Raw genomic sequence first — 14,483 nt, 5'->3', positions numbered from 1 at the left:
TCGTCCAAGCATAATGGCAATGATTCTGTAGAAGTAATCAATATTAATGATGATTCTCATAAGCGTAGCCATGTAGCGATAATCTTACCCTCTAGTGTCTGTATTAACAACCAGGTCAAATAAGTCATAGAGTCTTGGTATTTCAAACAGGCTCTCTGATTCCTTGATCCATTCCGTGATCCTTTCGAGGATCAAGAGGCTAGACAATCCATGGACACCATTGCCACCTGCAATCAATTCGCATTGTGTTGTAAGGTCAAGGAAATAACGTACTAAAAGACACAATTATCGATTGGCGGGACATCCTGGAAAGTAGAGAAAAGCGAGCAGAACACCGAGGCCGAATGGGATGAGGAAAGTCAGGATATGTACCACCAACTAAGGTTGGTGGTACAGGGAAAAGAGCTGGTGTGGGAAATTATACATGCTTACTAACTAACGGCTGGCTGGAAGCGTGGGGTAAAATTCTAGGCTTAGGGCTTTTTATCATGCGGGAAATCCACAACACCAAGAATGGACTTCACGATAGTAATATCGAGCTTCAAGTAGCTCTATTTAATCCTGTTTGTACCGAGTTACCGTCGCTGATATAAGCAGCCATTCAATATCAGCGTAAGAAGCTACTGCGCAACGTCTTGGTCTGAATAGCGCACTGATCAACATAATGGACGCTATATATCCTGTTCATGGACTTCCGCAAACTTGCTCACGATCCTTGTTTGATGTTGACGTTTCAATACCTACTTACAAACCCTGCTTGAAACAGACTACGATGAACAACGAGCAAGGGATAAGGGGGACGAGGCAAGGTTCAGGGGGTTTTCGCCAAGAAATGTCGCCATCACAAGCTGATAGGGGTTGTGGTTTAGAGAAAAACAGAAGTGAGGTCGGTCATTGAAGGAGGAGTTATCAATCAAGTTTAGATTGGAAGTCAGTAGTTACTCAAGGAATAGATATTCACCACTTTCAAAGCTCTGCAATTGGCTAAAAACTTCCATAGCGAAATAAATTTTGTGGGGTTGTAAATAGTGCATAGCCTATTGGTTGAGGCGCTAGGTGAGGGATGGAGATAATCAAGACAGGAAGAGAGTCATAGAAAAGAACGAATTTAGAGAAATGTAGAAATCAATTGAAAATATAGCAGTAATAATAATGAAAGACGGACCTCATGAAAACTCACCGCAAGCCGGTCTCGTCCTTTGACCCATATTAAGCTTCTATACTACCCTGCTAAGTGCCGACTACCGAGGCTGGCTTAGTGGCGAAGAGGCCCTTGACCAAATGAAATTTATAGGGAACGGGCGCTAAAGGAAGGGAGAAGAAAAGTATTTCTTTTTTTTTTGTTCTTTTCGTCCGCTTTGATACACCTCTTCTTTTCTTGATTCACCTCCTATTCCGTCCCTTTATTTACTTTATTCTCATCCCTCTTGCCAATTTGCTTCCTTATTCTTTGCTCTCTTTCTCACATACACAAACACCATGTCCTTTTCTAGCCTTGTGCAAGATCTCGCTCTCCGCGACTCCGGCATCTCCCGCCGCAGAACCGACCACTCAAGCTCAGCTTCAACAGTCGATGACCGCTCGAACATATCACGGCCGTCATACACTAGCACTGCCGCTACTACTGTCAGCATATCCGGTGACATTGCTAGCCAGCTGCATGGAGGATACTACCACCCGCTGGCCCGGAGCTGGCAGGCGGAGCATCAATTGACCAAAGTAAGATGGGTCTTGCGCTTCCACAACTTACACACATACCCTTGCTCACCGCTAATCGTTTCTCTTCCTTAGGATATGCTTATCTACCCTATCTTTGTTACTGATAATGACGATGAGGAAACTCCCATCCCTTCCCTCCCTAACCAGTCCCGTGTTGGCCTTAACCGCCTCGTGCCTCTCCTCGAGCCGCTTGTGCACAAGGGCCTCAAGTCTGTTATCCTATTCGGTGTGCCCCTGCGCCCTGGCTCCAAAGACGCCCTAGGCACATCAGCCGACGACCCGGAAGGTCCTGTGATTCGCGCTATTCGTCTATTACGTCAGCGCTTTCCGCACCTGTACATTTGTGCCGACGTGTGTCTCTGCGAGTACACGTCACACGGCCACTGTGGTATCTTGCGTGAAGATGGCTCCCTCAACAATGAACTGTCAGTTCACCGCATCTCTGATGTCGCTGTTGCTTATGCTATGGCTGGTGCTCACTGCGTTGCCCCTTCCGATATGAACGATGGTCGCATCAAGGCCATTAAGCTGAAGTTAATTGAGCAGGGCATTTCCCATCGTGTCACCCTCATGTCATACGCGGCCAAGTTTGCTGGTGCACTTTACGGGCCCTTCCGCGATGCTGCTGGCTCCTGTCCCTCGTTTGGCGATCGTCGTTGCTACCAGTTGCCATCGGGTGGTCGCGGTCTGGCTCGCCGTGCTATCGTGCGTGACATTGCAGAGGGTGCTGACATTATCATGGTTAAGCCTGCCGGCCAGTACTTGGATATTATCCGCGATGCCAAGGCTCTAGCATCAGACATGCCAGTGGCTGCATACCAAGTCAGTGGTGAATTTGCTATGATTCACGCGGGTGCCAAGGCGGGCGTTTTCAACCTCAAGGATATGATTTTTGAGTCAACTGAGTCAATTCTACGGGCTGGTGCGACAATTGTCATCTCGTACTTTACGCCCGAGCTGCTAGACTGGCTGTAAACTAGCTGCCAAGTCAAGATTTGTCTAATGCTTTGGTAGACGAAAGCGGGTGCTATGTGAGGGATATTACTACATGGAATTGTTTGGAACTTGGCGTTACTGGGAAATGGTTTTTGTTTTTCTTTCTTGATTTTTATTATTGTACTACCTGCTTTCACGATCTTGGAACACTAGCGTTGGTCCATTACATTATACACACTCTCCGCTTTGTACACCAACTCATTTTACTTATATCTCCATGTGCGGAATAAACAAGATTTTAGACACCATTTTTTCTTGTCATGGAAAAAATCGTGATTTGGGAAGCGTTGTGTGGATGGTAATATAATAATGTAACCACAACCTTCTTAACCCTTAAGGTATGCTATAGAACCAGGACTACTTCACACACGGCTGCCTGTCATGCGCGCCCAAAGTTGTTGTGCGCTGATTTCCATACGTTCTCTGACTTCATCCCAATCCGTATTTTGCACTGAGCGCACGGCGTTCTGGAGTTCGCGGTTCCAGCGGTCTTTGGAGGCATCAACGATGTTGGCACGGGCAGCCGCCTCAATCTCGGCACGTGATGGGGGAGCAAGTCCCGGCGCCGGATCCAGCGAGCTAGCCAGCTGCGCGTTATGTGAGCGCAGTATAAGTGATTGATATTCGCGGTTGCGCTGGTGCGTCAGGAGTGAGAAGTATACGAGGCCGAGCGTGACGGTTACGCCGCCGGCCTATATTCATAGAAAAAGGCAAGTTAATATGGGTGGAAACATCAAGTCAAGTTAGATAGGGAGTACATACAAAGCCAGAGTTGAAACCCATTGTGTTAGCACAGGAACAAGCCCGGTAAATCAAGGCCAAGATGTCTGTAGATTAAGCGCAAAAACGACAATTAAAAAGGAAGCGTAGCTGAAGATATAGATTTAGGCCGCTATTCAAAAAGATGGGAGTGGTTAATCGCCTAATTGGGCCACTTTGTGTTGTTTTTCAGGACTGTTGCGGGGAGCTTGGAAAGCTTGAAGCTTCGGCCTTGAACCTGGATGAGGTTATCGCCAAGTGGGTGCTATTCTTCCAGGGCTAGACAGAATTGACATCCAGCTCGACGATTTGCACAGGCTTAAGTGGGACTTTTAGCCTAAATAGGGTATAAATACGTGCGGATTTTGTCAAGCTGTAAATTTATACAGCCATCTCATTCTGTGGTCACGTGACCTCTCTTTGGTCTCCATAGAAGCTTTTCATTGTCGTCTAACGACGTTCAACAACAGGCTCTGAACCGCCTAGACGAGATCTCCCCCTTGACCCTGCTCCCCAATTGCTATTTTCTTTGGGCCCTTTTTCTCAAGAGCACTTTCAACGGCCTTCTGGAATTCCACCAACCGAAAACTCTTTCTGAGGACACTCGCAAAGTATCGTCCACAATGGCCGGCGGTCACGTGAAGTACAGACATCTCAGCCGTACCTCGGCCGCTCGCCAGGCGCTTTTGCGCGGCCAGGTCACGCAACTAGTCATGCATGAACACATTAAGACGACATATGCCAAGGCCAAGGAGACGCAGCGCATGGCCGAGAAGCTAGTTACGCTGGCGAAGCGGGACTCGGTTACGAGCCGCAAGCAAGTTCAGGCTATGCTCTACGTAAGTCTCTCTATGTGGTATCCTAAATTAAAGGCAGTCTGAAAAATAAGAAACTATCCCACTAACATAACACTACTTTTGTAGACCCCCCATGATCTCCTCCCAAAAGTCTTTAGCACACTCAAGAATCGCTACGCTGCGCGCGACGGCGGCTACACACGGGTAACACGTACTGAGCCACACGACACATATGACCAGGCAGAGTCGGCTATTCTGGAGTTTGTCGACGGCCCTCGTGACTCGCGCTTCATGATGACCGCCATGGCGGTAGCACGTGATCGGGCACGGGGTGCACCATCCACGGACATTACTAAGCTTAATGTTAAAAAGGTCACACGCGGTCGGCCAACGGAGGAGTTTGAGGCAATGGTCGAGCGCTTATTAAAGAAGTATGGACATGTGTTGAAGAAGGACCTAAAGCCTGAGCACGTGGTTGCGAAAGAGCTATAGAAAGGAAGAGAGACAGGAGAGGTAAAAGGGGGGGAAATACCAACTCAGGATACACACCGAAACCTGGAACCACTATTAACGCTGTGCTATCCCAAGTTACAGCCTTGTATCATATTATATTCATGGCATCATAACCACCACCGTCGTCATAGTTTTCATTCTTCCGTTATATATGTCGTAGAATTAAATTCCTACGGCTATAAAAGAAATGTAAAGAAAACGAAAATTAAGGAAATGAGATGTTCCATAACTCTTTCTGGCTCGTTCTATCTCTGGCCCAGGACTAATCTCGGCATGTAGTGTAACAGTAGCCGTCTGTATTCCTAATAATGTATAAGCTTCAGCCTCTACTCCAAATTGAACTTGTCACACAAACACAAAACACAAAATAAACCTCCCGAGTATTATACCACAAGTACTCGCGCTGAATAGATTTCATCTTTCAAATCAAGATGTCCAGTTTGGCGACTTACTACTAGTAAAGATGGCGGTAGTTCTTAACTAGCTGTTATCGTTGATATGGTTATCAGGTCACGTCTAATGATTTCAAGATAAAGGCTCGGACGTAGATTTCTGCGGTTGTCAGCTCTTTAGCGGGAGTTATTTCTATGCATTAAAGCGCAAAACATAAGCTATGAATCTTATAAGTCCCTTCTATTTTTCTCTTTCCGCCTCTACACAAAATCAAAGGTATCTCCACGCTCCGTCAACATCTTACCCACTCTAGAACTACCTACAATCCGCTCTAATCTAAAGGCATCATACTTGGAAAACATAACTCTAACCACACCCTCGCCAGCCACTAGTTTCCCATCCTGTTCGCTGCGCGCAAAGTAGTCGCCAGTAATCTCCTTGTAAAACAGCGGATTGTCAGGCGGCGCATACATGATAACGCGCTGCACGCCACGAATACGATAACGACGGAAATGATGAGCTCGCTCGGTATATAGCAGCACCCGGTGACGGCCATTAAGGAAGTGCGAGCGTGCGCGTGACGCTTCGGGCACGTCAGCATACTCGGAGATGGTGCCAAACGTCAAGCTCTGCACCGATTCATCGTTGGCAAGGAAGTTGCGTACACGCACGAAGTCTAGGTATGACGGGATGAAGAGCAGTGTACCGGTCGAGTCCTTAGCACGTTTAACGAGCAGAGGCACTATAGTCGATTTGAAAAATTCGAAGCGGGCTTCAGGGTCCTTATCAGCACTCCGTGAGTCGAAACGGACAAAGGTCTGACGTGCATGCACACCCAGTTGTTGAAGAACACCTGTGTATTCGGGTTGCATGCGTAGTTTTCCTGCTATATTGTGGCAGTTTGTACGCATTAACTCGGCTAACTCGGGCGTATTAAAAGCCGAAAGTACCACAGTTTGGCGAAAAAACTTGGCCCAGTCTTCGAGGTACCAGTTGCGTACACGGCTAAAGTCACAGCCATGCGCATCGCGGGGCTGTTTATTGAGATTCTCAAATATTTGCTCCACGTGCTCCCAGTTCTGCATCAGTAGCCCGTCAGCTTGGTCCATGACCACCAGCTCGATAGAGCTGAGGAAATCATAGTCAATCTTTTTCTTAGTGTCATCCTCAGAGCCAATTGCCATGCGCAGGCCTAGCGGACTAGCAATTAGGATGTCCGAGTTGTAGAATTGCGAGAAAAACTTGATTGTCTTGCGTGTGAACTTGACACCAATACGGAACATGTCGTCGTCGTTGCCCTCAAACAGGTCCTGAAAGTCTGCGGGTTTGTCATCCCCAAACTTGGATTCCTTGTCGAGATATGCATCATCGAAGCGCTTGCGGTTCTCCTGCTGATCGGGCTCGCTCAAGGCCACAATCGCTTCAACCAGGCGAACACATGAGTGGCGTGTCGGCACAATAAACAACACTTTGGGTCGCGTGAAGCCTTGGTCACGGAGTTCCATTTCAGTGTCTTCCTTCTGCGCCAGCTTCTGGTTGTTCTTTATGACACGGTCACGTGTCTTGAAAACGTGATTAAGGGCATGCAGACACACTAGGTTGCGTAGGCCCTCTGCATTTTGCGGTGTGCGTTGGCAGTACAGAATATCGCGGTAATTGAACAAATGTGCGGCCAGTTCTGATTGTGCTGGGTTGAAGGTTGGCATCATAGTCGTGGCTATCTCCTGAAGCTTGTGCTTGATCTTAAGAACCCCGGGACCGGAGATGCGCGTGGCCACAGGCACGGCCGAACCGTCGTCAAGATATGTAGTGACAACTCGAGAAACCTTGGATGCTGAGCGTTTGATAGACCACTGCGCACCTTTGACCATGCTGACTTTGTTAGCGACGGTCGTCTCATTGGGTGAACAGAAGTGTGATTCAAAGGGATCTGCAATATCTTCTTGATCGTCGTCGTCGTCAAATTGCTGTTCGTCGTCAGAGGAATCCCCGTCATCATCTTCGTCTTCGTCCACAAAGTCGATATCTTGGTGTCTCTCGTCTCCATCTTCGTCGTCGTGATCCTCATCACTATCCATGTCTTGGCCACTACCGCTCTGGTCACTATCCATCTCATCCGCACCAGCAGAAGCTATGGCATCGCTAGAGTTAAGTTTTCGCCTCTTAGATGGCAAAGCATCTTGTTTTAAGCTTTGTAGCAATGCTGAGTACGAAGCAGCAGCAGGCGCCTCGTCTTCAGATTCGGACTCCGCGTTGTCCATATCTGTATCGCTGTTGTCTTCGCCGGGAGAGCTGATATCTCTGAGAGAAAAGGGAAAGTTAGAGGGGCATACTAGAATTTCGAGTATAGTGCCAGCACTTACTCGTCGTCATCCGCCATACGGGCATTAGTAAAGGTAGCAGCACCTCTTCCACGGCCCCGGCCCCGACCTCTACCACCTCCTCGGCCACCTCGCCCTCTAAATGATCCCCCACGGCCACCGCCACGGCCGCCACCACGGCCACCGCCTCGGCCGCCTCCACGGCTACCGCCACGACCTCTGAAACTCATACGCGATAGGGAATAAAAGCAATTTCGACAAGAGAGACAGCAAAATTTGGGTATTGGCTAAAGGCCCCTAACTAAGTAGTCTCGATGAAATAGGAAGCCCAAAATTCATGTATGTAAGATAAGAAAAAAGCCAGCAATTCCAGCTCCCAAAGATGTCCAGTCTAACATCAGAATAATGCTGTCGCAAAATGCTGTCGTCGCAAAGCCATCCATCTTTTTTTACGCCACATAAATCTTATCAACGCCACATACTGTGGGGTCATGGCCTATCCAGTTTTTCTTTTCCTCTTAGTCTCTAACGCCACACTTTGTAATCTGTTATCGGACCCAAGCATTCGCACAACCAAGGCAAAAATTCAAGGGCCAACTGTTTGCTACTGGCGGGCCCCACTTCAGCAAAATCAATTGTCTTCGTTTCCGTCAGATCAAGGCTCCTCCCCTCTGGTCGATGCCCCGCGAAAAGCTACTTGCAACTTTGAGGACCCTCCCCTCCAAGTCCCCTTTTTATCGCTGGTCTTTTTGACTCTGTCTCTATTTTGTTTCATCTGCCTCTCTGGGCTACTGAATCTTGTTTTCTTTATTTATTTTCCTGTTCCGCTCTGGCCTTTGTTCCCCATTCCTTCTATTATCGCCCCAGGTCTCCTCCAATTCTAGACGCTCGCTCTACTACCCCGACATTCCACCCGACATGGCTACCGAAACCGCCAATTTCCTTCACCTGGCCCGGCCAGTCGTCCCCACTCAGGCCGGTCTAAACATCAGCTCCTCGCCTGTTACCGTCAACATCCAGTCTCAGGCCGTCTTGTCCATCCTGGACCATGCCCTTCGCCGTGACATTGACAATAACCAGACCACTCGCGGCATTGGTGCCCTTGTTGGTTCGCGGTCAGAGGACGGCTCTGAGGTCGAGGTCCGCAGTACCTTTGCCATCCCGCACAAGGAGAATGCCGACCAAGTCGAGATGGACCTCGAGTACCAGAAGCACATGCTGGCCCTGACCCTCAAGGCGTCGCCGCGTGACAGCCTGCTAGGCTGGTACACCACCTCACATGAGCTCAACAGTTTCAGCGCCCTGATCCAGAACTTCTTCTCTTCACCCGAGACTGGCACTGCCCCGCATCCGGCAGTCCACCTGACTATGTCGACCGACCCCGCCGCTGACATCGAGACCCGCTGCTACATCAGCGCTCCCGTCGCCGTTAATGCTGAGCGCGCTGCTGAGAGCTGCATGTTCATTCGCGTCCCGCATAAGGTGCTAACCAGCGAGGCTGAGCAGAGCGCCCTTGAGGCCATCTCGGGCGCCAAGGACTCGGATACTCGTACTGCACCGCTTGTGTCTGACATTGAGGGCCTCTCACGCTCGCTTGAGACCACATTGGACCACCTGAGCCGCGTCAGTGAGTGGGTCAGCGGTGTGCTCGACGAGGAAGAGGAGCCCAACACTTCAATTGGCCAGTTCCTCATGAATTCACTGTCTTTGACGCCCAAGGTCAGCGCCGAGCAGATCGACCGCGACTTTAACAACCACATCCAGGATGTGCTAATGGTTTCATACCTAGCCAACACCATCCGCACTCAGATCGAGCTGTCCCAACGCCTGGGCGTGTGGTCATCTAGCGCAACTGAGAAGGACGGCGAGGGCAAAGCCGACAGCGAGAACGCCAAGAGCGGCGACAAGCGCCACAACAACAAGCGTCACAACAACCAGCGCCACAACAACTCGAACAACAACAACTCCAACAGCAACAACAACAACCGTGGAAACCGGGAGCAGCGTGAGCCCAGGGAGCCTCGCGAGCCCCGAGAGTCTGCCGAGTAAAAAGCGAAACGAAAACGAAAAGAAAAAAAAAAGATCCCCAAAAAGATCAACTTGTTTTAGAAAAAGGCGATTAACGGGGCGTCGGAACCACATAAGGAAAAAAAAATAAGAAGGGCTTGTAGTATCTTCAAGTACGACGACAAAATAAAAAAGTTAATCAAGAAAAAGAAAGCCTCAAGCATAACTTTCCTCGCCAAAGCACTCAAACTAACAGGCACCACCAAGACTGAAAGAATGCTGGAGGCGGAAGGGGGGGAAATACCAGAGGCTTACAAGAGGCATATTGGCTATCTTTTATGTTTCTCTATTCTTCTATCTCCTCTTCTTCCTCCCTTCCGAACGTCTCTGGCTTCATTCTCTCTCATCCATATCTTTTGTTTTCCTTTCTCCTTGTTCTTTTTATTCCTTTCTACCTGGATACCTTCTACAATGGATGTCAGGCCCCAGTGTCTACGAAGCTCTTCTCTCCCTCTTTTCCCTTCCCCTGCCCAACCTAACCACCATCCCGTCTCCCGTACTGCTTCTTGTTGTTTCTCTCCTCCTCCCTCTTCTTTCACACGTCCTTTAAATTGCTTGTTTCTTGTGTTGCTGCTTTTCCTCTTTTTTTCTTCCTTCTCCCCTTCTCTCACTCTCTATTCCCCCCTTACGTCTGGCGTCCTTGGGCTGGTTTCTCTAGATCAAATAAATCTGTCTTCTTCTACTTTCTCACGCTTCCCGGCAGCCCGTTACCTGCGAATTTTGTCTTGTTTTTGCCTTGTAAAACTAAATGTTCCCATTTGTCCTATCGTTTAATGTGTCTAGCCTGCATCGCACATTGAGAAAGATACTAGAACAGTGCAAACTGAGGTTGCATGTGATAACGCGAGACCATGTGCTATTTTTACAAATTACGAAGTCGTAACAATATTTTCACAAAAGTAGACCAATGTATTAGCTAGCTATAAAAAGAAAAAGAAAAACTCCTAAAGACGCAAAAGTGAATCTTTCCAAAGCCCGTCAAAAGAGAGGGAACAGAAGAAGACGAAATAGAGCTCCAAGAGATGACTCCTCTCTCAAGTCCTTCCACTCCCTTCTCTCTTTCTCTCTTCTAAGATTTTCCCTCATCCCTTCCTCTCCTCTTTCTTAAAACTCTTCGGTCCTTCTTCCTCGTTGTTTTTGTACGCCTAGAACTCCGAAAGTCATGAAATGTCCCACTCTCTACTTGACGCATCTTCTTCCCTTCTAATCACTCTCAAACATCCTAAAGCCCTTCTTCGTGTATTTTTGAGCTCAAAGCAAGACGCCGAGTTTGATGAAAGGGAACATTTTCGGCTTGAGCTAAGCAACTAGTCAGCACCTGGAACACCTAGCTATCTAGGTAGGTTTCTGCGGTAGTGTTGCTGGGTTGCCGTAATGCGGTAGGTTTCCAAATGGCTGGCCGGCTGTTGCTGATGTGGTTGTAGCAGACTTGCTTGCTGTCGCCGCCGCCGCTGCAATTGCCGCACCGGAGTCAACAATGGCAGGCAAAGAGGAATTTGAGAAAGTGTTTGTAGCCGAAACTGTAGAAGGCGTAGAAGCTGGTGGTATTGAAGTTTCCCCAGCCGTCTTCCCACCAGTACCGGCGCCAGCGCCGGCGCCAGCATTTGGCTTAGTCCGCTTCTTAGTGCCAGTCCGCTGTGCTTTCCCGCCGGTCCCAGTCTGATGGACCGGCGGTCTAGACTGCGGAGGCACATGATGTGGGTAAGACGGGGCATATACATGGTGCGGCTGTGGTGCCGGTTGGTGAGCGTAGGTGCCCATAGGTGGCGGGGGTGGGACGTGAGACGGCATGTGCGGAGCCATGGCATATGGTGAAGCCATACAGGGTTGGGCATAGGCCATCTGTGGCGAAGGACCATAATGCATAGGCCCGTAGGTGTCCATGCGCGGACTCATGTGCTGGGGTGGCGGCGCGGGGTACATCGGCTGCATCGGTGGCTGAGCCTGAGTCGGAGGAAGAGGCTGTCCGGGGGCGGGAGCTCTTGAGTCAGGAATAAAAGGCTGATTGCTCATGTTATAGCCAGGCCGGTTGTAACTTCCGGGGATTGGATGCTGTGTTTTAGCATCGTAAGGATTCATACTTATAGGAAGTTGGCCAAAGGGGTAATGGACACTATTAGGGCCCATAGCAGGGTTAGGAGGCATGCTGCCTCGCCCATATTGGCTTGACTTAACATTAGGGCTTGATTGCCACTGTGGTATAGAAGCGCCATGGGAGTATGGGGCTGTAGAGTGTCCTTGTTGAGGAAAACGACCGGCAGGAGTATGTGAGGGATACTAGAAGTTAAGTTAGATTCAAGAAGCCTAGAAAAAGAGATATTTTGTCTTAGTCGTACCTGTCCATTAGGTACATATCCATGACTAGGATAGCTTTGGGCGGCAGGGATAGATCCAGCAACTTGACCACTACCGTTGGCATATGCAGGTGGCACGTGGCTTGTATATGGCGGGTGTGTTTGGGCTAGATGCTGGTTCTGATGCTGAGGCGGGCCTTGTTGGGCTTGGTACAAAGTCCCGACAGGGACGTAATGGGGCTGTGGCTGAGAGCCCCCCCATGGCTGGGGGTGGGACCACTGTTGCACGTAGTTGTGTCTAGACTCGAAAGTGCCAGAATCTCGGCGTTGCTTAACGTTCTTACCACGGCGGGAGTTGGTTGTGCTCTTGTCTTTGGTAGACACCGAACTAGCTCGAGACATCTCATTCTCGCCATCATTTTCTACATCTTTGTTAGAGGAAGACAGATACATGGAGAGATTTACTTGAGGACACTCACCTGACGTGTTGTCTGTAGTATTCGTTGCGACAGGCGTAGCAGAGGTCCCGAAAATTCGTTTGCGGGCTTCATTGTAGGCTTCCTCTCTTTCTTCTCTAGTCTTTCTCTCTTTAGGATCGGCTTTTTCCTTTTGATCAGGCCCCTCAACTTCAGACGCTGCCTTTGACTGAACAGCACTAGACGACGCAGGAGCAGTAGACTTGCTATCCTCCCCCCTTCGCATAATTTTCATGGGCAAAATGGGCGGGGGAGGAGTCGGACTCTTAGTGCTAGCAGCAATGCTAGCTAGGGAAGGGGGTACGCGGCAAAATGGTGTTCGGAAGATGCGAACGAAACCTGGGCCGTTGTCCTTTTCATAGGAATGAGTCATGTGATAATAGTCAGCCAGTTTGTGAGTCAACATGCGGAAGAATGAGTTACTGGGGGGTAGGTCCATGTAAGGTTCTCTAGTGGTAGGTAGGTAGAGCGTTAGCATTCATGTGGATTTTCGCGGATACAGTGTTGTGGGTCAACCTACTTCGACTCCTGGACAAAGTTGATGACGTCGATCTCAAGACGCAACAAAAACTGCCGATCCTTGATGGACTCTATAGCTTCTAATAGCTTGTCGTCAGGGGCTTGCTGGTAGATATTATCTAGTGCATTTGCGGGGGCCGACACAGGCGCTACAGCCGGATCAGGGCTTGAGTCTGAGGCAGGGCTGACCCGAGCACTGATATCACCAGACAATCCAACATCAATAGAAATGCACGACTCAAATTGATGGGGGTGGCTAGCAGCAACTAGCGAGCCACGAACAGACGAGTCATCATCATCTGCTGCAGCTTGCACGCTAGCACTGTCATCAGGACGGAGCGAGTCTTTTTCGTCAAGAGCAAAAGTGGTAGTAGTTCCAGACGTAATGCTTTTACCATCTAGGCTAGGCGGCTTGGTACCCAGGTCGGAAGAATCAGTGCGGTGTGAGTCGTCGGAGTCTGCAGTAGCAGACTTGGCGTTTATAGAGAGACTGGAGCCGTTAACGTTGACGGCCGGGTTTGGTGGGGTGGATACGGCGAGCTTGGATACGCCTTCAATAATGTCGCCCTGTTGAGCAGTTTCCGGGCTAGGTGATTGGCTAGTAAGTTTAGGAGGCTTGGCGACCTTAGCGGACGCCTTGCCCCCCGACGTCTTGGTTGTGGGTGTAGATGAGGCCATGGCAGTCTCCTTGGTCACGGTAGCATCGGCGTTTCCAGGAGCCCGTCGTTGGTTTGTAGTAGAGATAGATGTAGCAGCCACCTAGGATGGCAGGGTCAGTATTGGAGTACCCTATTCATGTATGTAACAAAAGTGTAGATAATTACCTTGGCAAAAGATGGCTTTGGGACAACGGCAGAAGCCATGATCAATGGTGAAGTTTGTGTTCCTAGTGTAAGAATGGGTGAGAGCAAGTGCAATTTCAAAGCCCCAGACAGCACTGTAAAATACAGTTATACAGGGCAAAGCAGGAGAGCTAATCCTATCGGTCAAGCGAAAGCGTGATGTGATACAAAGTATCAGCGGTAAAGAAAAAGAATTAAGAGCGGCGAAGGTCAGGCTAACGAACGCGACCAATATGCAAAGGCGACGAGACGAAAAGAGCACGTAAAAGGAAGCACGCCAAACGCATACAAAGAAGCGAAGGCTTGAAGAAAAAGAGAAAAAACGACTACTAGATGGCGATCAGGACAAGGCAAACGAGCAGATCATTATCGTGAGGGCAAAGCCATATTGAGGAGATGGGCAGGCATAGACATCAAGCGGAGGCGCAACGATGGCAGCACCGGCACGTTGAACGTCAGGGCCAGTCGTTGAAAATTTGATGTGGAGATAGTTCACGGAGATCGGAAAAGAAAGAAGTTGATGTGCTAGCCGGATGGTGGAGAGACGGAGATCGGATGTTCGTGAAGGTTTGTGGGGATACCAAAAACCAACGCAAGGCTGAATTCCTGAACAATAGAAAGAAGCAGTTGAAAAAAGAAGGGCCTTAATAAGCAAGGCTGAGCTATGTCGTTCGTGCTCACAAGAATTGTGAAGAGGCCCCCTTAAACTGCACAGACGCAAAAGGATAGCCAAGCACACAGGCAATCGAAAAAAAAAACGTGAAGAAGGGGAAAAAAAAACAGAGGA

The 14,483-nt window shown here is 49.2% G+C and overlaps 6 protein-coding genes across 6 annotated transcripts; 3 read left to right on the top strand and 3 right to left on the bottom strand.

Moving 5' to 3' along the window:
* Positions 1–1,479: 1,479 nt before the first annotated feature.
* On the top strand, positions 1,480–2,694 carry HOO65_050652 (Delta-aminolevulinic acid dehydratase; the record flags this gene model as incomplete). Its single annotated transcript, XM_071003425.1, has 2 exons — positions 1,480–1,719; positions 1,792–2,694. The coding sequence occupies 2 exons, from the start codon at positions 1,480–1,482 to the stop codon at positions 2,692–2,694; spliced, it is 1,143 nt and encodes a 380-aa protein (XP_070858711.1).
* A 383-nt stretch (positions 2,695–3,077) lies between these two features.
* Positions 3,078–3,498, bottom strand: HOO65_050651 (uncharacterized protein; the record flags this gene model as incomplete). The annotated part of the gene is made up of 2 exons (XM_071003558.1): positions 3,078–3,407; positions 3,478–3,498. 2 exons carry the CDS (start codon positions 3,496–3,498, stop codon positions 3,078–3,080), a joined length of 351 nt encoding a protein of 116 aa, XP_070858710.1.
* Positions 3,499–4,097: 599 nt separating this feature from the next.
* On the top strand, positions 4,098–4,763 carry HOO65_050650 (mitochondrial 54S ribosomal protein bL17m; the record flags this gene model as incomplete). Its single annotated transcript, XM_071003526.1, has 2 exons — positions 4,098–4,313; positions 4,398–4,763. 2 exons carry the CDS (start codon positions 4,098–4,100, stop codon positions 4,761–4,763), a joined length of 582 nt encoding a protein of 193 aa, XP_070858709.1.
* Positions 4,764–5,437: 674 nt separating this feature from the next.
* HOO65_050649 (U3 small nucleolar RNA-associated protein 25) lies at positions 5,438–7,728 on the bottom strand (the record flags this gene model as incomplete). The annotated part of the gene is made up of 2 exons (XM_071003224.1): positions 5,438–7,509; positions 7,560–7,728. The coding sequence occupies 2 exons, from the start codon at positions 7,726–7,728 to the stop codon at positions 5,438–5,440; spliced, it is 2,241 nt and encodes a 746-aa protein (XP_070858708.1).
* A 688-nt stretch (positions 7,729–8,416) lies between these two features.
* HOO65_050648 (Eukaryotic translation initiation factor 3 subunit F) lies at positions 8,417–9,547 on the top strand (the record flags this gene model as incomplete). Its single annotated transcript, XM_071000980.1, has 1 exon — positions 8,417–9,547. The coding sequence occupies one exon, from the start codon at positions 8,417–8,419 to the stop codon at positions 9,545–9,547; it is 1,131 nt and encodes a 376-aa protein (XP_070858707.1).
* Positions 9,548–10,900: 1,353 nt separating this feature from the next.
* On the bottom strand, positions 10,901–13,717 carry HOO65_050647 (uncharacterized protein; the record flags this gene model as incomplete). Its single annotated transcript, XM_071003173.1, has 5 exons — positions 10,901–11,842; positions 11,902–12,281; positions 12,339–12,784; positions 12,856–13,613; positions 13,679–13,717. 5 exons carry the CDS (start codon positions 13,715–13,717, stop codon positions 10,901–10,903), a joined length of 2,565 nt encoding a protein of 854 aa, XP_070858706.1.
* Between the last annotated feature and the right edge of the window lie 766 nt (positions 13,718–14,483).

Source organism: Ceratocystis lukuohia, assembly GCF_044167205.1.
Source record: "Ceratocystis lukuohia strain C4212 chromosome Unknown Supercontig5_pilon, whole genome shotgun sequence".
Taxonomy (NCBI): domain Eukaryota; kingdom Fungi; phylum Ascomycota; class Sordariomycetes; order Microascales; family Ceratocystidaceae; genus Ceratocystis; species Ceratocystis lukuohia.
Note: the sequence above shows the minus strand (reverse complement) of the source record. Positions and strands in the feature narration are given on the sequence as shown.